General features: G+C 37.0%; 2 protein-coding genes across 6 annotated transcripts in view; both read left to right on the top strand.

The window, feature by feature from the left end:
* The window catches only part of LOC139969986 (uncharacterized), a 131,221-nt gene that overhangs the window by 51,525 nt on the left and 57,922 nt on the right, over positions 1-21,774 (top strand). For 2 of the 5 annotated variants that reach the window (XM_071975486.1, XM_071975487.1), the window contains exon 1: positions 1,041-1,187. The exons of 1 other annotated variant lie outside the window; for it this stretch is intronic. The gene's annotated coding sequence lies outside the window, so the exon portion shown is untranslated. Of the gene's footprint in view, positions 1-1,040; positions 1,192-21,774 lie in introns of those variants that run through there. 2 more of the 5 variants (XM_071975493.1, XM_071975488.1) reach the window with 1 other exon arrangement.
* LOC139969978 (NLR family CARD domain-containing protein 4-like) overlaps positions 1-21,774 on the top strand; it is a 585,990-nt gene that overhangs the window by 557,463 nt on the left and 6,753 nt on the right. Inside the window, exon 9 of the mRNA XM_071975470.1 lies at positions 21,607-21,674. Coding sequence (XP_071831571.1) covers positions 21,607-21,672 — 66 coding nt within the window. The 3' untranslated portion in view covers positions 21,673-21,674. The remainder of the gene's footprint in view (positions 1-21,606; positions 21,675-21,774) is intronic.

Here is a 21,774-nt window from a genome sequence, read left to right as displayed (position 1 = left end):
AGCTTTTGACAGGGTCGGCGATTTGTTTCGAATATTGGGAAGGGGGGGGGGGGGATTTGCTTGGGTGCAGGCGCTTAGCAACTTTCATCCCCAAAATTGTTCGTGCAAATCGTGATATTTTGTATATATATATATATATATATATACATAGGCCTTCATGTAGATGTATAAATGTATAGAGTAACCGGTTGCTACAGCCCTATTTTCCTTTGTTATCGGCAATCCAAATTTCATTACAGATGCAGTCCGTCTAGCTAATTATAGCAATTCATTTTGAAAAAGTAAAAACTACTTTCGGTGAAAGTCTGTGACGTTTTTTTGGTGAAATTTAGTAACAAATTGTGACACGAGGAATTTGCCAAGGAAGGGGCGAATCGTGAAGGCATACTATCTAAGTGTAGCGCCACTATGGGTTGGCGCGAAGCGTAAAAGAAAAATTTTGCCAAAATGCCTCCCAGATCGCTGGAAATGGCACTTCCCAGGCCTTGTAAGTTGCATCTTTGCATTTTCTACTTTGAAATTACTAGCGATATCATAAAAATATGGTTTCCAAATGGAAACCAAGTTAACCCATATCGATGTGGATCATGTATACGATTGTACGTACTTACACTCATACACAAGATCTGGATGTACAGATATTATGATAATCATGAGTGACAACTTGCTATACGGTCACAGAAACGACCACGAAGTGTCATTTACCTAATACAGCTTGTGTTGGATAAAGGTTTTAGCCGCCGCCTAGTATTGTTTGGATAAATAATCTCACGCATTATTTTCTATTTATAGCCCCCAAAAAACTATGCCACCAAATATTGGTGCCCCCCCCCCTCCTCACCCCCATGATCGCCGCCCATGGCTTTTGATGAATAACTTTTGCTGTTTCACATAAAGGCAGAATAAACAATGATGACAACTGAAAATATGCGAAAACAAGCATTACCTTAGGCCATTGTAGCTCTTTTCTTCTGACTTATGGTCACATTTGCGAGCTACTGTATACGCTAATTGTGGTGTAGTACCTTTATGAAAAGCTATCGCTTCCAACAAGTATGCTAACTTCAAATCGAAACATGGCTGTCAACTGAGATAACGCAAAAATGGGTGCGGTTATTCGTGAACTGTGACTGGCCGTCTCAAGATGTCATTCCTTCTGAAATTGACAAAAGAGGTATCCCAGTCAAGTAAGTAATATAAAAATAAGGGAATCTTTGTTTGGTATGATATCAGAATTGATTTTAGTCTTATACTCGCAAGCATCTAGAAACTGCGATGAATTTTTTTTAGAGCCTAGCCTATACTTTCACCCGCATGATGTACACATTTTGCACGCTAAACTAAGAATTCCCATTCAAAGTTGTCTTCTGTAAATCGGTCTTTCATTTTTAATTTGTCAGATAAAGATCGTTTCTATCCGGAAATAGTAATCTGAAGACCATTGTGTAAGGCCAAACTTAGCCGCCGAAAATACAATGTAATGATATGTCACGCGATGTAGCCCAAGCCCGGAATCCCGTAATAGTAGTAATACTAGTATTAGTAGGCTAGTACTAGTAGTATCGTCAATGCATACATTTCGCGCACACTAATTATAATGTAAGTTAAGTGACACTGATACAGTGATAGCAATGCAGTGATGATACAGTATTCCCCAGCACCATAAAATAAGACATAATTAATGAAGTTGTAGTAGCAATGGGCTGAATTCAATAGTTATTCTGCAGATAATGACCCCATCACTGATGGCACTAGCCCTTCCATTAATTTCCTAACCTATTTCTGTGTCAGTTTCCTCCCCTAAAAAACGTTACTTTCCGCCCCTAAATCTTAGGTTTTAGGGGAAGGAAACTAACGTTTTTCAGGGGAGGAAACAAACATTTCTCAGGAGCAGAAAGAGAGAAGGCATATTGGCTAGGCTAAGTGGAAAGAGTTAAATAAGGTAGTGAAAGAACTGAAGTAAATATTCATGTGATTTAGGAGATTTTAGTGAAAGAAGATAACATATTTTCAAGGGACTTGAGGGCAATGTGTGAAGATTTTTTTTTGTAATGAAAGAATCTCTAGTAACTGATTTAGGGAGGAAAGTATTGTTTTTAGGGGAGGAACCGAGGAAGGCATATCTAGGCTGTGGAAAGAGTAAAAGCTGGTAGGTATGGAATGCATTGTTGAAAGTATTAAAGATTAAGCCTAGGTGGTTTGGTCTGAGTTCTATCAATATCAGCTTGGTAGGCCTGCATATTGTTGATGTTTTTCCCTGTAATTAGAATTTGGCATAGGAAGAATTTTGTGGAAGGCTGTGATTAGATGGTTTAGTATTTTTTTCTGATAAGTGAGTATTAAAGTAGTTTCCAGTCACTTAAACAATGGTACAAGAATATAGGGATTCTTGTACACAATACTTATCATTAAGCAAATGATTGGAGTGGAAATAAAAAGGTGAGTTTCTTTTTCTTATTACCTGTAGCATTCCTTGTGTTTAAGGCATAGGAAGAAGAAACCTGGAACACATTCAAGGAAACGCTTAATCATTGTTTTCCCCATGAGGACAGACGAGGAGTAAGTTTCTGAAAAATGCCAGATCTGTCTCCAGCTGACTATGGCTGTCTAAATTGTTGTTCTGTGTCCATGTTCAGAACAGGCCTTGAGGAGTCTCGCATTCGTTCCCAACCTGTATCAAACCCTTCCCAGTACTGCTGCACTCGAGACTGCATTGTCCTGTGCCTGTTTTGGACCCTCCTCAGTCTCCTCCCGATCAGCAACAAGGGTTGCTTCTCTGTGTACGGTTGTAACAGTTTCGTAAAATGGTACCCTCTTCCCTGTGATTTGGTTCAGGTAGCAGTGTTATCCTGAAATCCAATGTGTAAATATTAATTCATGTGTACATAAAATACAATGAGAAACTACCATCATGACCAGTAATAGAAGTGATATATTAATTTAAAAAAACATGATTGATGAGACATACCTTCAAAATCTTTGTGGTGCGGATGGCTCCATCCTACAATGATTACCATACACCTTTAAAACAGAAACTCAATTGATCTTCTCATTACCACATTGAATATCACGCATGTTTGTAAATTACCCCATGTTCACATGTCCTATGCACACAATCAAGCCTTTCCACAAGCACTTTATATTTTCCGATCACAGGACCGTTACACAAAGAAGGTACCAAGTCACATTTCCTAGATTCCTTCATACATTACTGTCACAAGTTTATTCAGCTTACTATACAAACAAAATATGCGGTCAGAGCCTCCCTTGAAAAAAAGTACATGTTAGTTTCCTTAACCGAACGCGTTATCTTTCCTCCCTTAACGTGACTTTTCTCCCTTTTCTCAACAGTTATTCCACTTACTATGTCATCTATTCTTTCCAAATGTTAGTTTTCTCCCCTGATGCTGACGGGGGATTTCCTGCTTATATATTGATTACCAGAGATATAATATACTGAAAGCCCATGCCTGTTTTCAATGACATTCATTAAAGGAACATGTTAGTGATAAATGGGATCCAGTCCTTCCGGTCATATCAATTTTGGTTCCTTGCGTTTTGCAAAGCAAGGAACCTATGCATTCAACTCGGCATGTGTGTGTGTATGTGACGCTTGACTTGTGTACATGATATCTCAATAAAGAAATGATGTATCATGACCAAACTTGATGGGTGGATAGCCCATAGTGAGAGGAAGAACCAAATGTCCCTCGATGTTGGAAGTTATGCTATGGTAATCCAATAGTCGACCTGCATTTGGGCGACCTTTGACCTCAGGTTGACCTCCATTGCCCTGTATTAGTTTCTTTTAAGTTGACTATTTGAATTTTTGTGGCCATATTCCGATCTAAATTGTACATAAGTTGACTCCTATGCAACCTTTGTGTGCAAAGTTATTAGAGATCAAGGTTTCGTTTGGTTTTGTTAAAATTCTTAATAAGAACAGTTAGGATGATTCTGTGAGTTCTGTAAAAAAAAGCCAACTCTTGCTCATATCAGTCACCTGGTCCTCAACAGGTTCTCAAAAGGACCAACAGTTGATTTGTGGTATATTTTAGCAATAATATTGTGTGACTGTGTACATCGGACCACATAACAATTTCAGAACAGTGACGCTTCCTAATATAAGTTTTCTTTTCCAGCAGGTAGCAATTCAGGCAGCAAGACAACGATCAATGTATGTTAATTACTAATTAGGCCCAATAATATTGCGAACCTTTCGTGTAATAATTATTGCCTAACACACATGATCAGTATTCGTGGTCTTCAGAAGTTCAGATCACTGAATTTATATAACTCGGCCTTCGGCAACGTCGTAACTTTTGAAGAAAAAAAAACAATATATTTGTCTATCTTTCACAAGATTTTAAACAAAAACTCGCCTAAATTAGCAAACTTACCCACCTTTCCTACTTACTCATTAAAAGTCATGTTAAGAAAACAAATTACGCACGCACGTGTTGTGCGATGGTTTGTAAAAATCAAGTTGAAACTGGTTTGAGCAGTCTCCGATTTCATTTTCTTTCTCTTGTGTCCATATAACTTATATGCTTGTGTCACATACATGATACAGTACCTTACATTTGATACGAAAGTAACTTCAACAACAGCTTCCCAAAATTTGTGTCGCAATAGGTTAAGATTTAACCACGCTGCGCAGTACCATTCATAATTTGCATATTACACTAAAATTTACACTCGGCGTCCAGATGGCGGGAGAATTTAAAATCATGTTCAATGTGTTGTGTCGTTCCCATGGTGCGATGAACTTGGGCAAGTTGCCAAGTTCGAATGTCAATGACCTACTTATGTTCTGTGACCAATGTCAGTGGGAATTATGTGTGTAAAAACTCGGGTTTTTCCATGTGTTATATATATAGAAGTTTTTACGTAAGCGGAGCGAATTTAAGGGCGGCTCGTTGATTGTGAGGAAGCACTTACCTAAGCATCAATATTTGTGAAAAATATCGTAAGTTTTTCATTTTCATTCATTTTCTTTTATGTTTGCCGCAATCCCGCCCGCAATGCATGCACAGCATAGTACCATGTGTGAAAAAAATGGCTGTACACGTGCGGACCTGAGAGAGCAAACTGGCCATGTGTTGTTAATCTTATAACGGTACTTTCTGGAACGACCATTTGCGTCTTTTGGGGTCAACATATATTCACACGGGATTTCACCATGCCATTGATCGATGTACACGGGTGATATGTCGCAAATATAAACTGAGAAAACGAATTGATGACACTATCATGAGCTCATGACTATTGGCCTACTACTTTAGTTATATTGAACACATTCATCCCTAAAACATCGTTTTTCTGTTTTTTTATAGATAGTTTGCAGTACATTACTAAGTTCTTGACATATTTTTAAATAATTTTCATGTGTAAAATGTAAAGAAAATAGAAAAAATAAAATGAGAAAACGCCTTTTTGAAAAATGGAAGCGTCCTCGCAGAATGGGCGGGGCATCTTTATTTTGCTTCAAGTAACATGTTTTTGCTCGGAAACAAAGTTTCATACTTCAACTCTCATAAAAACCAAATTTATGTCTCTTAAAAATAACTATTTTTCGTAATCTGCAAGTAAACCAAGTTTATATGTCCATTCATTGTTATTTAAATGGTTAAACAGAACCTCAACTTATCTGGAAGGGTGCCTCGTGGTACATAGCTTGTACTGCAGCCTTCCATTTGACCTGGCCAAGTTAAGACTTATGTCACTGTGTTTGGGGTTCACAGTAAGAAAACGTCCCCCGTCAGTTTAGCTACATGAATTTATGTGCATTACTACTCATACAAGCCTGAGAATGCTCTTGTAAATATTCCCTCTTTCAAACGACTGTACCAAAGTCTGATACTGGTAAACGAAGTTACGCGTTTTCCAACGATTCGCGTAACCACATATTGACCTTCTATTTCGTTTAAAAAAGAATTTCAACACATCGTTGAAAATTCCACGAAGGAAATGACTGAGATAACCAATCGTTAAAATTCGGGGAATTTCGTTAAAAATCGGGGAATTTCGATTAAAAACACGTAGAAATTCGGTTATTTTTCTTTCAACGAATTTTAACGGGAGTTAAGCGAAATCAGTACTGTAGTACGTCAAGTAACACAGGAATTTATTGGGAATAAAGATCTCTTTGAATATCCAGCTACGACTGTTTCATTGTTGATATTTTTTTTCTTGTTTTTCTGACACTGCGTTCCTTGGTGAGTTAACTTAAACTTATCCTAGTTTAATACTAGCCTATAACTTAAGAGTCATAGAATGTGCTTGTTACGATCGACCAAGACTAGTTTTTGGTTCCTTGCTTTTAGCAAAAGGAACCTATGCAGTCAGGTTGGCGTGTGTGTGTGTGTGTGTGTGTGTGTGTGTGTGTGCGTCTGTGACACTTGCTTGGGTACGCTCTATCTCAATAAGGGAATGTTGGATTGAGGCCAAACTTGAACTATAGATCCGCCATATGGAGAAGGTGTGCCCTATTGTTTTTGGTGCCCACAAAGGTCAGTTATGGTCCAAAAACCGAAAATATTAAAACTGCAATAACTCCCAGTGCCAATGTGCGACAAGATTGATATTTTGGGACAAGTTGTGAACTGGTTAGGGGAGCATTTTCAAACTTAACAGTCATGTGATCCGAGGTCACCAAAGGTCAATTAATGATAAAAAACTAGTATTTTTGCAATAACTTGAGAACGAAATGTCTGTTAGGGTTGGGAGTTGCCTCAATGTAATCCAATTGTCGATCCGCATCTGGGTGACCCTTGACCTCAATTTGACCTCTGGTGACCTTTTCGTGTTTTTGGGATTTTTACAGTTTCGATGCTATTTTCAGATGTCAAAGGTACCTTCTGATCATAAATGTCAATAGGTTGACCCAGTGTGACCTTTATGTGCGAAGTTATATGGGGTCAAAGTTTTTCGGTCGGAGTTAGGATGGTTGTACAGACTTTTCGTTTTGTTTTTTGGAATCAGGAGATTAAACTACATCTGAAACCAAGGTCAAAAGGTCAAAGGTCACATTAGAAAAAATGTGCTTATTTTGGGAGGAAACGAGCAAAAAAGAAAATGTTTGGTTTTGATGCTAGATTTGGACATCAAAGGTACCTTCCGATCAAAAATGTCAATTGGTTGACACCCGTGTGACCTTCGTGTGCGAAGTTATACAAGGTCAAAGTTAATTTTCAGACATTTAATGCAACAACTCCCAGTTCCAAGGTGTGACATGGTTGATATTTTTGGACAAGTTGCAAATGGTATAGGGGAATATTTTCAAACTTAACGGTCATGTGATCCGAGGTCACCAAAGGTCAATTAATGTCAAAAAACTAGTATTTTGGGGGTAGAAAATGGGCAAAGAAAAAAATGTTTGAATTTTTATAGTTTGATGCTCTAATTTAGGTCTCATCAATCAAAACTGGCAATAAGTTGACCCAAGGTGACCTTTGTATGTTAAGTTATATGAGGTCAAAGTTAATTTTCAGACATTTAGTGTAATAACTCCCAGTGCCAAGGTGTTACACAGTTGATATTTTGAGACAAGTTGCAAATGGTATAGGGGTATATTTTCAAACTTAACGGTCATGTGATCCGAGGTCACCAAAGGTCAATTAATGATAAAAAACTAGTATTTTTGCGATAACTTGAGAACAAATTGTCCGTTAGGGTTGGGAGTTGCTTCACTGTAATCCAATTGACGACCCGCATCTGGATGACCCTTGACCTCAATTTGACCTCTGGTGACCTTTTTAGTGTTTTGTGGATTTTTACAGTTTCGATGCTATTTTCAGATGTTAAAGGTAACTTCTGATCATAAATGTCAATGGGTTGACCCCCGTGTGACCTTCGTGTGTGAAGTTATAGGAGGTCAAAGTTAATTTTCAGACATTTAATGCAATAACTCCCAGTTCCAAGGTGTGACAAGGTTGATATGTTTTGAGTAGTTGCAAATGGTATAGGGGAATATTTTCAAACTTAACGGTTATGTGATACAAGGTCATCAAAGGTCAATTAATGATAAAAACTAGTATTTTTGCGATAACTTGAGAACAAATTGTCCGTTAGAATTGGGAGTTGCTTCAATGAAATCCAATTGTCGACCCGCATCTGGGTGACCCTTGACCTCAATTTGACCTCTGGTGACCTTTTCGTGTTTTGTGGATTTTTTACAGTTTCGATGCTATTTTCAGATGTTAAAGGTACCTTCTGATCATGAATGTCAATAGGTTGACCCCTGTGTGACCTTTGTGTGCGAAGTTATATGAGGTCAAAGTAAATTTTCAGACATTTAATGCAATAACTCCCAGTTCCAAGGTGTGACAAGATTGATATTTTTGGAGTAGTTGCAAACGGTATAGGGGAATATTTTCAAACTTAACGGTCATGTGATACAAGGTCACCAAAGGTCAATTAATGATAAAAAACTAGTATTTTTGCGACAACTTGAGAACAAATTGTCCGTTAGGGTTGGGAGTTGCTTCAATGTAATCCAATTGTCGACCCGCATCTGGGTGACCCTTGACCTCAATTTGACCTCTGGTGACCTTTTCGTGTTTTGTGGATTTTTTTACAGTTTCGATGCTATTTTCAGATGTTAAAGGTACCTTCTGATCATAAATGTCAATGGGTTGACCCCCATTTGACCTTCGTGTGTGAAGTTATTTGAGGTCAAAGTTAATTTTCACACATTTAATGCAATAACTCCCAGTGCCAAGGTGTGACAAGGTTGATTTTTTTTTGACAAGTTGCAAATGGTATAGGGGAATATTTTCAAACTTAACGGTCATGTGATCAAAGGTCAGCTTATGTTAAAAAAGTAGTATTATGGGGGGAGAAAATGGGCAAAGAAAAAATGTTTGAATTTTTACAGTCAGGCTCTATTTAGGTCTCACCGATCAAAAATGTCAATTGGTTGACCTCCGGGTGACCTTTGTGTGTGAAGTTACATACAAGTTCAAAGTTAATTTTTTGACATTTAATGCAATTAAATCTCATTGCCATGGTGTGACATGGTTGATATTTTGGGACAAGTTGTGAATGGGGTGGTGGAACATTTTGAAACTTAAAGGTCATGTCATCTGAGGTCACCATTGTTATCATATCTGTTGACATGCTTGTAGGTCTCTTATATTTCTTACATTTCCAACGCCATATTTAGATCTCAAAAGTGCCTTTTGATAAAAAATCCGATGACATTTTGTGTTGGCTATAGTGTTGGTTACTTTATGGGAACATGTAGGACCGCAATTACTTGGACTATTTCAGCCCAATCTTGCTTGATAATATTATGTGTATTGTCATATACCCCAAGCAAGGAACCACAGTGCCCTTGGGCTCTTGTTAATACATAGCACATACCTTCCAAACAACTGCTGATTTCCAACTGATTGAAAGTTGTAAACAAAGCTACTTTGTTTTGTTTTTTGCAAACCGATGGTTAGGCTACATTTCCTATTGACTTAGTGTGGTTGTTAGGCTAACATGTGGTCGAAGGTTGCAGTATTTCATGGATATTTTAGATCTAGCTAACTGAGTCACAATTTTAGCGAATAAAAAGATGCTTAGGCTAGATTTTCCCGTTGACTACAGTACGTGTGGCGTTCGGCTATCATTCGCGCGACGATAGCAGCAAGGAAAGTATGTAAACAAAGCTACGCAAAGTATTGTGTTTTGGTTTTTTTTTTTTTGCATACCGATGGTTAGGCTACATTTCCCATTGACGTAGTGTGGTTGTTAGGGTAACATGTGGTCGACATGTGGTCGACGATTGCAGTTTTTCATGGATATTTTGATTTTTCATTTGCGACACAGCTTAAACCAATAAACAAATGGCTAGGTTAGATTTCCATGGGGTTTCGTGTGAAGTAAGGCTACCATGCGGTCGGAGATTTGTGGGGATTTTAGGTTATTGTCGCTGGTACTGAAAATTGCTTAGTGGAGGCCGTAATTTTTCAGCGACTGTGCGAGAAGTTCCCGATGATTGTGCGCGACCCTCCCGCACTTTGATGCGGGCGCGATTCGCGCTGCTACTGCAAACCCTAGCATGTCACAATTCTCTTGTTCGCCTTCACAATTGTGCTTTAGAAGCGCCCGTCGCCGGCTTATTTCCGACCCTGACCTATACTCAGCTAGTCAACATAGGCCTTATAATTTATATATCCAGCACAATCGTTAATTCGCGAAATTGGTATTGTTACCATGCTAACTGTGCAGAAAAATATGAAGTCACTAACCACGAGGGAAGCAAAATCGGCGACACTGGCAGCCTAATTTGATGAAATAAGATTGTGAAAGACGTATAGAATGTGTCTTTATTTTAATGTTTCGTAGTAAAAGAACAAACCTAATAAATCAGTTGATATTTTCACCTTCCATATGTTTTTGAATCATTATATTTTCACCTTCCATATGTTATTGAATAATCGGTATAACAGAACTAATTTTTACCGATTCCGATTATGTTCCGATTATGCAATAATCGGGCAGATTCCGATTTAGTTAATCGTTTGAACACTAATAATAATAATAATGGGCTTTCCGGTTATCTGGACGTCTTCAAGAAAGCAGCTCAAACTTTTTACTGTATGTATGCGGATATACGCGGGCAGCTACACTGTGTACTACTCAGCTATGCCTTACGTTCCTTTATTCCTCTATTCTCACTGCATTGGTCCTTTGTACACACAGCTAATTTGAGAATAAACACAGTCGATGTCGATAAAGAAATTGGCAAGCGGCAAAAACCACAACTGATAAAATCCATCGTATCTTTTACACCCCAATGCAATTGTTTATTTACATTTGTCAAAGTTTACCCGTGCTTAGCTGTCCTAACCCCACCTCTCATGAGGGGCTTGATCAAGCTCGGACTTGCCCCGTTCCCACGCAGTAAAACAGTGGAGCAACTTGCCCTCCCCCCCCCCCCTAATAGGTCGATCAAGAGTGAAGCAAGCCCGCGTTCGTGGGAACAGGCTTTAAGGGACAAGTAGAGAGATTGATGTATTTAGTCTTAATACAACTCTCCTAAGAAAGTGGCTGGAAACAAGACAATACACCTTAGTGTACACAACTGGCATATTCTCAGGACATTGAAAATGTGATCACGTGATTATGACGATTATTTGTCTAGTCTTGTAGCTCTATAACTTAACTCAATTAAGTAATTCCAAATACATTTAGTCTTTTTCTATTATCAATATATAAATTAGTGGTTTTCATGATCTTTGATGACGTCACTAATGCGCTTCGCTATAATGCTGAATATCTTGAAACCGGGTAGCTTTTACAAACATCACGAGAAAACAAATGTTTCATTTCTCTGTACAATAACACATCTATACTAAGATTCTACCTAAATTTATTATTTCAATTAATTAATAGTAATGTAAATACATACAAACCTCTCTATATTCACCACTCAACATTATTTCTCAGACTCGTACACATTGTACGCTCGTTTATTGTTATGTGTTTAAAGGACACATCGAGATTCCCATTGCTAATGGTGGAGTGACGTCACTGCTGAGTGCTGATGATGTCATCATTGCTCAATCTCATAAACATACGTAATTAACTGTTTAAAAACACGTTTGCCAATTTTAGACAGAAGTTTGTATAAAAGCTACTAAATTATCTCGTGATAACAGCTTAGAGAGAGATTCGGAGACGATGTAGTCAAAGTCAAAGTCAGTTTGTGCATTATTTAGAATATTCTAAACCGTCGATATTTGGACTTCATTTTCTGACAAGTATGCACTTATCATTAACATATCTCTCTTTTATGTTTTTCATCAGTTTGGAATAGTATCGACTGGAACAATTGTCGTCGTCTGAATCTACAAACCGGTCAATGGCAGGTAAAGAATTTGATCACCTTTCATTCAGCTATTGCTCATAATGCAAGTCTGGTCAGCTTATTTGCGGTATGCTGCTCTAGCACTGTTTCAGTCCTCAGTAAGTGTAAACAAATCAATGTGGTGATACATTATCTGTAAAGTTTACGTGTTGCTGGTAATATAAAGAAGTTCTGACGTAAAGAAAGAACTTTAAGACATCTTCCCGCTCCTACTTCCAAGGGGGGGGAGGTAGGGGGCAGCGACGTAGCCAGGAATTTGAAAGGGGGAGCACTTTTTGCGATTGATATGGATTTTCAAAGTTGTAGGCACGACTATCTGAGCGAAGCGCCACCATCGGTTGGCGCGGAGCGTACAAGAAAATTTTTGGTTTTACAAACCCCCCCAGATGGCCGGAAACGGCCCTTCCCGAGTGTTCATTCTGGTTCCCTGGCCTCTTGCTAACTTGAGACGCCTCATTCAATATCACTTTTAAACCCAAAAAACAAACGAGTTAAAATAGTACGTAATTCAATACTACATAATGTATATATTTAAAATTAGCAAGGTACATGTACAGAGTAGTCTTACTTTTCAACTTCTGATAATTGTATATACAAAGATAGGCCAAACATGTACTTGATACAACTACAGCCAGTACTTGTCTTTGATACAACTGTAGCTAGTATGTATGTATGTATATGTATGTATATTAGATCCTCCTGCAAGCAGGAACTCGCGAAGAAGCCTCATAGGCTTATCAAAGCCGCAAGCTGACCGAAGTCAGTCTCTTACATTCATATTTAACGTCCATAATTATGAATTGTTAATTGTCAACAACTCTGTAACTGGACGATATACATTAATCTGGGAGTGACTCGAACCGGGGACCTTATGATTGAAAGGCACCGGCGTTAACCACTGAGCTAACACTCCAAGGTAGTAAATGTTTAAGTTTGCCTAATAAGAGAAGGCGAGAGCTATCCGACGATTGCCATCTGATGCAAATTTCTCAACTGTTTTCTCAACTGAAATATTATTTGCGTAAACGGGTTCTTAACTAGATGTTACTACAGACAAGATCGGAATCTAGTCTTTTTCGGCGGGTAGAGTGTTGATTGAAACGACACGCGATAGAAATGACAGCCTAGATGACAGAAGAATAGGTCACCAATAATTTGGCCATATTCTTGCTACGTTCATTTCAATAGTTTTTCCTGTCTAGAATCTTAAACTCGTCCAGCAAGCTTATGGATTTGAATTATGGGTGTATTTAAAAAAAAAGGTAACTTGCCCAACAATGTGTAGGCCCGGGCCTGCAGTGCTACATACTGGCTACGCCCCTGATCATATGATATCTTATTATCAGCAGATTTTGTTTCCTGTTTGAATTCTTTTACATGTTCTTATACGTAATATATCAGAAAGACAAACAGTGCCCTTTTACAATTTTTCCAGGAGGATGATTCTTGTTTATTGTCCAATGTCTGGACTTTAATACATTTGACGAACTTAACTGATGGACAATATAAACTTTCATATTTTGTAATATAGCCAGATATGCAGTGGTCTAAAAAATATCGTTATCGCAGTGTATTAGCGGTGTAATAATTATTTATAGGAAGTGCGTATCATGATTGCTAGCTTAGCTTCATAACATGCTGTTCGTGCAACAACTTAGGACGAATCAAAGAAAGGATGAGAACGAACGTTGTCGACGTTGTTGTGCATACGGTTCGTGACATAAGGCAATATGTATGTTATTACACTGTGGCCAACTGTAGGCTTGTAATAGGCTATAGGCTAAATTTAGCTAATTGCATCTGCCAAACTAAGTAAGTAGTTCAATCAGTAGGCGGGAATGTTACTACGATTATAATCGAGTTAACGGTGCTGACGAGTATTCAAGATCAAAAGAGCACTGACAAAATACCATGCTAAAAAACGACAGTTTTTAAACATTTTTTTCGAAACTGAAAGGGGGGAGCGGTCGCTCCCCTGCTCCCCCCTGGCTACGTCCCTGGTAGGGGGGGTTATTGGTTGTGGAGAGAGCGGATAGAATCTTGCGTGTGAACATTGTCCTAATGAATCTCATTCAGCGTTCACAACGCTTAGTTCTGTATTGACACACCCGTACAATTTCCATGTCAGTTTGATATTTCAAACATATAGTTATAGCTAAAAGATTGACTTTTGGACAGGTTTGCTATATATTGTACAATCGTTTTTGACACATGCCGTTGTATTAATATTCGAGGTTGTGAATTTGCATCCAATAAACTTCACGTTTTTTTTTTCTGAGATGAAACCGTAGAATGTTATACATCATATTGAACAGGTCTGTTCTTGTAAGTTCTGTGTAGTTGTTCATCATAACACACAACAACAGTCGTAACAGTCCGTTTAACTGACCATGTATCTTACTGTAGCAGCTCTCTGGTTTTAACTGGTCACGTTTAGGTGTTTAGCTGTTTCTGTTGGTGTGAGACGTGGCTCTTCCATGCAGCATTATAACACTAACAGCTATATTGCTTCAAATTGTTGGTCTTGATTCAAGTAATTACTAATCAAATTATATTTACCCGTTTCTATGGTACTTTGCGAATTGATCAAATGCACAGGATGGTGATGGGAATTTGGAAGTTAGTAATAGGAACAGATGTGTAAGGAATTTGACTCTAAAAACTTATTTTAAGTTGGTTTCTATACTTTCGTAGTGTTTAACTCAAATAATGTTGAGAATTAAGTCAATGCGTAAACGTTTTAATAAAAAAATTAAATAAAGCTGCAGGCCTGCTACGTAATAGGTTATAACGTTGACCAATCCATATAATATTCACACATAACTGGAGTGTCATAGATACTGTATTTGTTTGTTAGAAAACTTACTTTAATCTTCCCTGGTGGACTGAAGTAACATAATGTTTATAAGTCCTTCTCATTCCTTTTAACGGCCAAGTTTGCTACCAGCAGATTGTAGCAAAAACAGCACAAAGTACAGCCTAGTGCACTATAGCTGCTCTTTCTTCTCAGTTCAATCTTACGCTATTATTAACTCAAATTTATCAGGGTAAATGTTCCTGCGACGGTTCCACGTACACTAATGTGTATATGACATCAAATACCTGTAGTTTCTAGGTCAGAAATGAGGATGTACTGGTAGTGTAACGGATGGTGACCGATGCAAAGCAGCGCGATTCAACATTGTTGTTCTTTGTATATGGTTTTAAAATCATAACAGAAACTGGTTTTTATTGCCTATTATTTGTGTGTGGAGTGCATATATCAACGAAATTGCTTGTGAACATCAGACTCACTGTTTTCCAGAGTGCACATGCTGGACTTGTTGGCGGTTGATATGAATGAAGGAAGAGGTGAAACGTTTAATGATAAAATGAAAGAAAATTGAAGACTATTTTATTTTGTGAAAATATTATATTTGTGGTTTGGAATAAAATGTAGAAGAAGATCTTGCAAATACACATTTTTAGTGGCACCAGATTGGCTCTGTGGAGTAATTCATTACCGATGATTCGGTGGAGCTGTGATTAATCACATTAGTATGTAATACAGGTCACGGTAGGACAGAGAGCGTTAATCTAGGATATGATCTTCATTTCACCCGACATTCTGGAAATGAGCGCAATCGTGCATATTGTCAAGTGTCTACTTCCTGCAAGACTCACAGTATACGTTAGAAACCCTCGTGATGACATTAAAAAGTTTCCATCGCTCTTTTGTCATCCTAAGCTTTGTATTTTGCTCAATTCTTTGTTGGTGCTAGAAAACTACTTTCCATATTCTACTATAAAATGTCCCTACTTTCTTTCAATGCCCTTTCATCTGATTTGGAAACATATTCATGTGTCCCCAAAGCAGCCATATCCGTTGTTGTATTATATTATTAATTTAACATGAAACGAAACCTTATACAACTGTAAATGTTTAGATAGGTGTGTGCGCATTAATGAAGTGGTAATTCATTTAATCACAAGTTGCACTTTAGGACAATATTCTAATTCAGTAAACTTGAACCCAAATAAAGACAATTGGTCAATAACAATCTACGTATTGCCTAATCATTGTAATGGCACACTTTCTCTGGTTTGATTTGTTATTTTTAATTATGATATCAAAAATTAAAAAAACTTCACAAGAGATTATAATTGGTGGAGGGGGGCTAGGACAATTATATTTAAAGATAAATCTGCAATTGGTCAACGACGAGGAGTTATTTCTCCAGGATGTATATATATATATATCGTACATTACAACATATACGTTAGAAACCTTGTGACGAGGTTGGTACAAATAAATGAAAATAAATGAAGCCTCCTTTCCACCCCCGTACCCCAGCACTTTCATCCTATTTCCTAATTATTGTTGTCCTTCTTCCTCTGCATATAGACCCCTATATGCTCTCCTTATAGAAGTTATTGTCTTGTAAATCAATTAATATTATCAATTTTAAAGTAGAGATTATTCAGACAGATAAAAACATATAAAGCGAAATGAATCTATCGTGCTTCAAGTGTCTCTCTTCCACACCGTCTCAGTCAAAAATGTTTTGGTGAAATTATCGATGTATACTTTACATCTCTAGAATCTTTACGTTGTGACGTCACTGTACACGATAATACAACATTCAGTAAATGTAACTCGGTTCTAATGGTTTCAGTCGTAATGGTATTTGAGGGATCCCCATTGATTATAATTTAATATTTATTTAGATTAATGTATATATACGTGACTGAGATAAATATGTTGGTCCAAGCAGGCGTATATATGAAATGGCAGATATGGTTTTAACTTGAAACAAAGAAACAAGTATGTTTTTCTTAGGTAGATTTCATCAATTAGATGTACTTTAACATGCAAGGAAAATTAAAGTAGAGTTGAATATACATTAAAGGTAAACTTAAAGGTGTTAAATTTAAGATTTGTATTTAACTTTCCAGAAACGTCTTTTAGTACCACCCTCTGTATGTACAGTACTATGAATAAGCAACAGCATTATGATACAAAAAATGGCAACGGTGAATCTGAACTAATAACGGCTTAAAATATTTGCATTATTTCTTTCGTCGTTTAATTCCTTCCTTAATTCCTTAATTTACAGACCGTCGCTTCCTGGTCTAAATGTTCCTTGTCTAACGTTGAGCAGAGAGAGTCAACTATTGTATAACTAATTATGTGCGCTTGTACAAACTTCCAATTAAACATACACACATATAGGGATGCACCGGATATCCGGTCCGGCCGGACTATCCGGCCGGATAGTGAGCAATTATCCGGTTCCGATTCCGGCCGGATATTTTTCAAAATCCGGCCGGATATTTTTCAAAATCTGGCCGGATCTTTTTCAAAATCTGGCCTGAATTATTCCTTAAAAAGGTGTTGGTATTAACTTAAATCAATGTGAACTATTTCCAAAAATTAATAAAAACATTCAAAGGAAGGAAAAATTAGGTTTAACATGTTTAATTTAATTTTCTCCATGGTCTGACCCACTGTTTCTAAAGATCAATCAAAATAATACAAAGTACTGTAATAATATGAAGCCTTTTTTTATATTTTTTTTACAGATAATATTGCAGTGTAAAAATTTGTTACCAAATAATGAATAATAAAAGACAATTCTAAATCCAGATAGTAGTGTTATTACAACAATTAAATAATCTTTTTATACAGTATAAGTATGAGATTTGTGGAATGTAGCTTCCCGTTTTAAAACAAACTTCATAGGTACAGTAGTATGCAGTATTTTTCCAGCAAACAAATTTACATACTGTATCAAGCTTGTCAACAATTATATATATTGTAGTTATTTTATTAAAGAATGTAGATTACACCACTTCAAGTAATATTTAATCTCATAAATGGGGTCTTAATTTCACCTTCTTTATAATATGCGTATACCTCACTTAAGATTTGCTCCTTGTTTCATACTTCTACTTCTTATTAATGATTTTCTTTTGTGTAATGAAAAAATCCGGTTCCGGCCGGATTTCATGTAGGCTACTATCCGACAAAATCCGGTTCCGGCCGGATCCAAAAATTTGGATTCGGTGCATCCCTACACACATACAGGGTACAGTAAATTTAAAAGAAAAAATATGTGCAGGGTTTATTATATTTCATGATATCTTTTAATGTTAACAGATCTACAGTAGTCTATTTAATTCTCCCCTTGTGTCTCTTATTTTATGTATTCATCCTACAACTGAATTTTCCAAACTTTCATGGATATCTCTACATGAACAACAATACATAGATTCATGTTCCTGTTAAATAGTAACGGTAATTTAGTAACAATCGAAGAGGTATTAATTAATGTGGAACAAAGAACTAAGACAAAAGAATATGGTACTTTGTTTCTCATCAGGAGGAAAAGATTTATAATTGACGTGTATGGAACAGCGAATTTAGATAGGCCAGTTACAAGTTTATATCTCGTAATGATGATAGCACTGTTCTCAATGTCAAGTTTAGATGCGGCCTAAATAATCTTACTTCCGCACACAGTCAAAGAAATGATAAACAAAGAAACGGATAGACTTTTAAATACTAAAGGTTTAGTCAGATGTTATGGAGCGTTACAAGCCAACAACTCTATAACACAAAGTTGGAATATCGCCTTAAAAATGTCAGCCTTCAACACCACACACCCACGACCCCCACCCCAACCATATGCTTCATGATTATTTTTTTTTTTCACTTTGCTGAGGTGCAGATAATAATTCGAAAAGATTAAAAAAGAACATTTTTAGATTTATGATATTAAATGCTTTGTTCGTGCATTTTTCACGAAATAAATGTTCACACGTTATTGACTGTTAAAGGAAGTAACAATAACACCTTAAAAGTAACCTTTATTAAAACATTATGTTAGGTGAACATTCAACAGTGTTATGACAGTAATTTTCTCTTCACACGTAAGGGCTAACTTTAGAGGTCTATACTCAAATCGCTCTTATTTTTCGATATTATTTGATATTTAGTTATTATAATCATTCTCTGGGACTGAGCGCGGGTGGGGAATGGATGAGGACGCATCTTCGTATATAAGTAACCACATAACCGGTAATCGGTAAGATATTGATTATTGAAATTGAAGAGATAACCTGGTCCGCTCTGTTGGTATAATTAGAGTACCAACAGAGCGGACCAGGGTTATCTCTTCAATTTCAATAATATGTTAGGTGAACATTCAACACTGTTATGATAGTATTTTTTTCTTCACACGTAAGGGCTAACTCTAAAAGTCTATACTCAGTATGTGAAAGTCTAGGAGAAAGATGATTTACTGCGTTGTGAGGGTATCCGTTGGGTTATAGCATCATTATTATTCATCGTGATATACGAGGGCGTCCTCTGTGGCATAAAATGACTAACTCGGGGTGGAAACCATTCCCTGTGGAATTCAAGCATACCAAGCTGTTGCGATACCAAATAGAAGGAAACTAGAAAAAAATATAAAATGTAAATATTTCAGTATCTCAGGGATCACGTGCATCTGAGGGATTACGTCATGCATTTTCCCACAACATACTGTACATATCAGCATAATGTTTAAGTTTAGTTTGTGGTAGGCGCTGTGACTAGCTTGCTAGCTGGTTTTACTGTTATGTTGACAAACCTAACACATGTGTAAGAAATTATCCAAGTCTTATAAGAAAGGAATCTGGCTTTCAATTTCCTGTTTTCAATGGTTTTGAGTTTGATCCTCTTTGGCCAAACACATTGTGTAAGATATAAACATGAATATTAGTAATCGGTTCTCTTTACTAAAAACAATAACATTGTGGTCTTTCACTCAGTTTCACAAATTTCTCTGTCAAATAAAATCGAGCTAGATGAAGTCGAGGGGTCAAGCCTAACTGTTACTATAGGCCTAGTATCTGCAAACTAACAGGCTTCCAGACATTGGTACTATGGTAACCACACATGCCCGTGTGCTGCGGAAGATGATGTGAGTGTATCATGATCGCGAATAACTTTTACAAAACATTGATAGGAATTGTACTTTCGCATTGGGGTCCTGGGAGTACATTAAAAAAGCCATTGCATGAGTTTTACGACTTCTTAGGCAATATGTCCCCGGGTCCAACAATGCCTATGACCAGGGTCTTTAAGCGTGCTCTTACACCGTGTGAACAAACACAGTGCAGCACTTTCAGCACCACTGACCATCGGTATGTCTTAGCCCCTCACCTACCAACACCCCTGCCTCCCGCCCCACCACCCCCCCCCCCCTCAATCTTTAAACTTGAGCAATGAACCAAGTTAAGACTGGTTTTTATATCACCATTGACCTCAAATCTGAATGACTTATCCTTGATAAAATTATAGTTTTGGGAGAACAAGGTAACGCTAGCAAATGCAAAGAAAGAAACAAGGAGACGTTGCCTGTAACAACATAATATGTTTTTAATAATTAAAGTCTTAATTATTAATATTCCTCCACTGAAAGTAAAAGCTGATAATGAGAACACAAGTTACACCATTACAAAACATGAGAGCAGACCCCGGTCCAGCATGGTCATTTCACATTTATACAAAACATATGATCCAATGGGTTTCAAACAGCTGAACATTTTTCTACCAAATGAATATATCAATCTCAGTTTACCTTCCAAAAAAGACTTAACGGAAGGGTGAGTGACATGAATATAAGTTATGTAACGATATTATCAAAGTTAGAAGGAATTGTCGGACTTCATAAAGAGTAGAATGTTAGGCCCTGCAGCTCATATAAAAATGGCGACCCCAGTTGACGAGACCAGTGTTACACCCGATGTACACAGAGAACACAGTAAATACTGCAAATCATTTGTACCACACTAAAAACTGGATTGTGTTACAAATCGGTAGCATATTCTATGAGGATTACAGTAAGAACTCAAAATATGTGTAATCCCAACAAATCAAGTTTATTTGTTAGGATTACAATTATCCTCAGTTCTTACTGAAATCGTAAAAGCAAATGCTATCAATTAATCAGATATATCAGCACGATCCAGCTTTTACTCTGGAAATAAACTTTTAGTTTAATAGTAGTTACTGTAATCCCTGTGTGAATCGGTTTGGTGTTAAAACATGACGGAAAATTTCACTAGGTAATAATGTGATAGTGCATTGGGTTATATTGGTTCAGTCATAGTGATATGAAGGGGAAATCCCTTGAACAGGTCATTTATTGTTACCGGCAGGGAAGAGGATGGGGTGTGGAGTTGAGTGAACTGATTCTTGTACAGTAATCCTGTTCTACACATATATCACTTTTATATAGATTGGGAGAGGATTATATCTTTGCGCTATGAGTCAATATTTGTTGACATTAACTATTAATATTTGTTATTTATATACTTGGTATCAATATTTCAAGCACATAGTCGAACTTTTTCTTATAGAATTCAACCGTCACAAATCAGTCCTTTCAAGCATGGAATCAAAGGGACCACAGCATTAGTGACCATGGTTTCATGAATTTAGGCTTCATATGTATATCATGTCCAGTACTTAAATATTCGCAGGGCGTACTAAAATAATAACTGAAATAATAATAATAATAATAAACAGGACAAAAATTGTCAAGACATTTTAAACATGCAAAGTTTAATGTAACATGAATCGATTGATCTGAAATTACACTTTTAATATGGAATGCATATGATGAATATTAACAACATTTAACGTTACTACATTGACTTTGTTTCTGTCATATCTTATACATATTCATTACTTATATTTTCCTCTTATTAAGGGGTTCGATGGTGGGAGATTTTACCAGTTGAGCTTGGCGAAACTCAACCAGGCAAGGCGCAAGTAACTGTAAGTCAATACAGCTGAATAATCTCTACCTTAGTATATAACATTGTATTTGTTAACAGTGATTGTCTGCTACTTTTAGTTGTCAAACTTTAATATATTT

The sequence above is a fragment of the Apostichopus japonicus genome, chromosome 7 (genome assembly GCF_037975245.1).
Source record: "Apostichopus japonicus isolate 1M-3 chromosome 7, ASM3797524v1, whole genome shotgun sequence".
In the NCBI taxonomy this organism is placed as follows: Eukaryota; Metazoa; Echinodermata; class Holothuroidea; order Aspidochirotida; family Stichopodidae; genus Apostichopus; species Apostichopus japonicus.
This window is presented reverse-complemented; position numbering and strand designations above follow the sequence as displayed.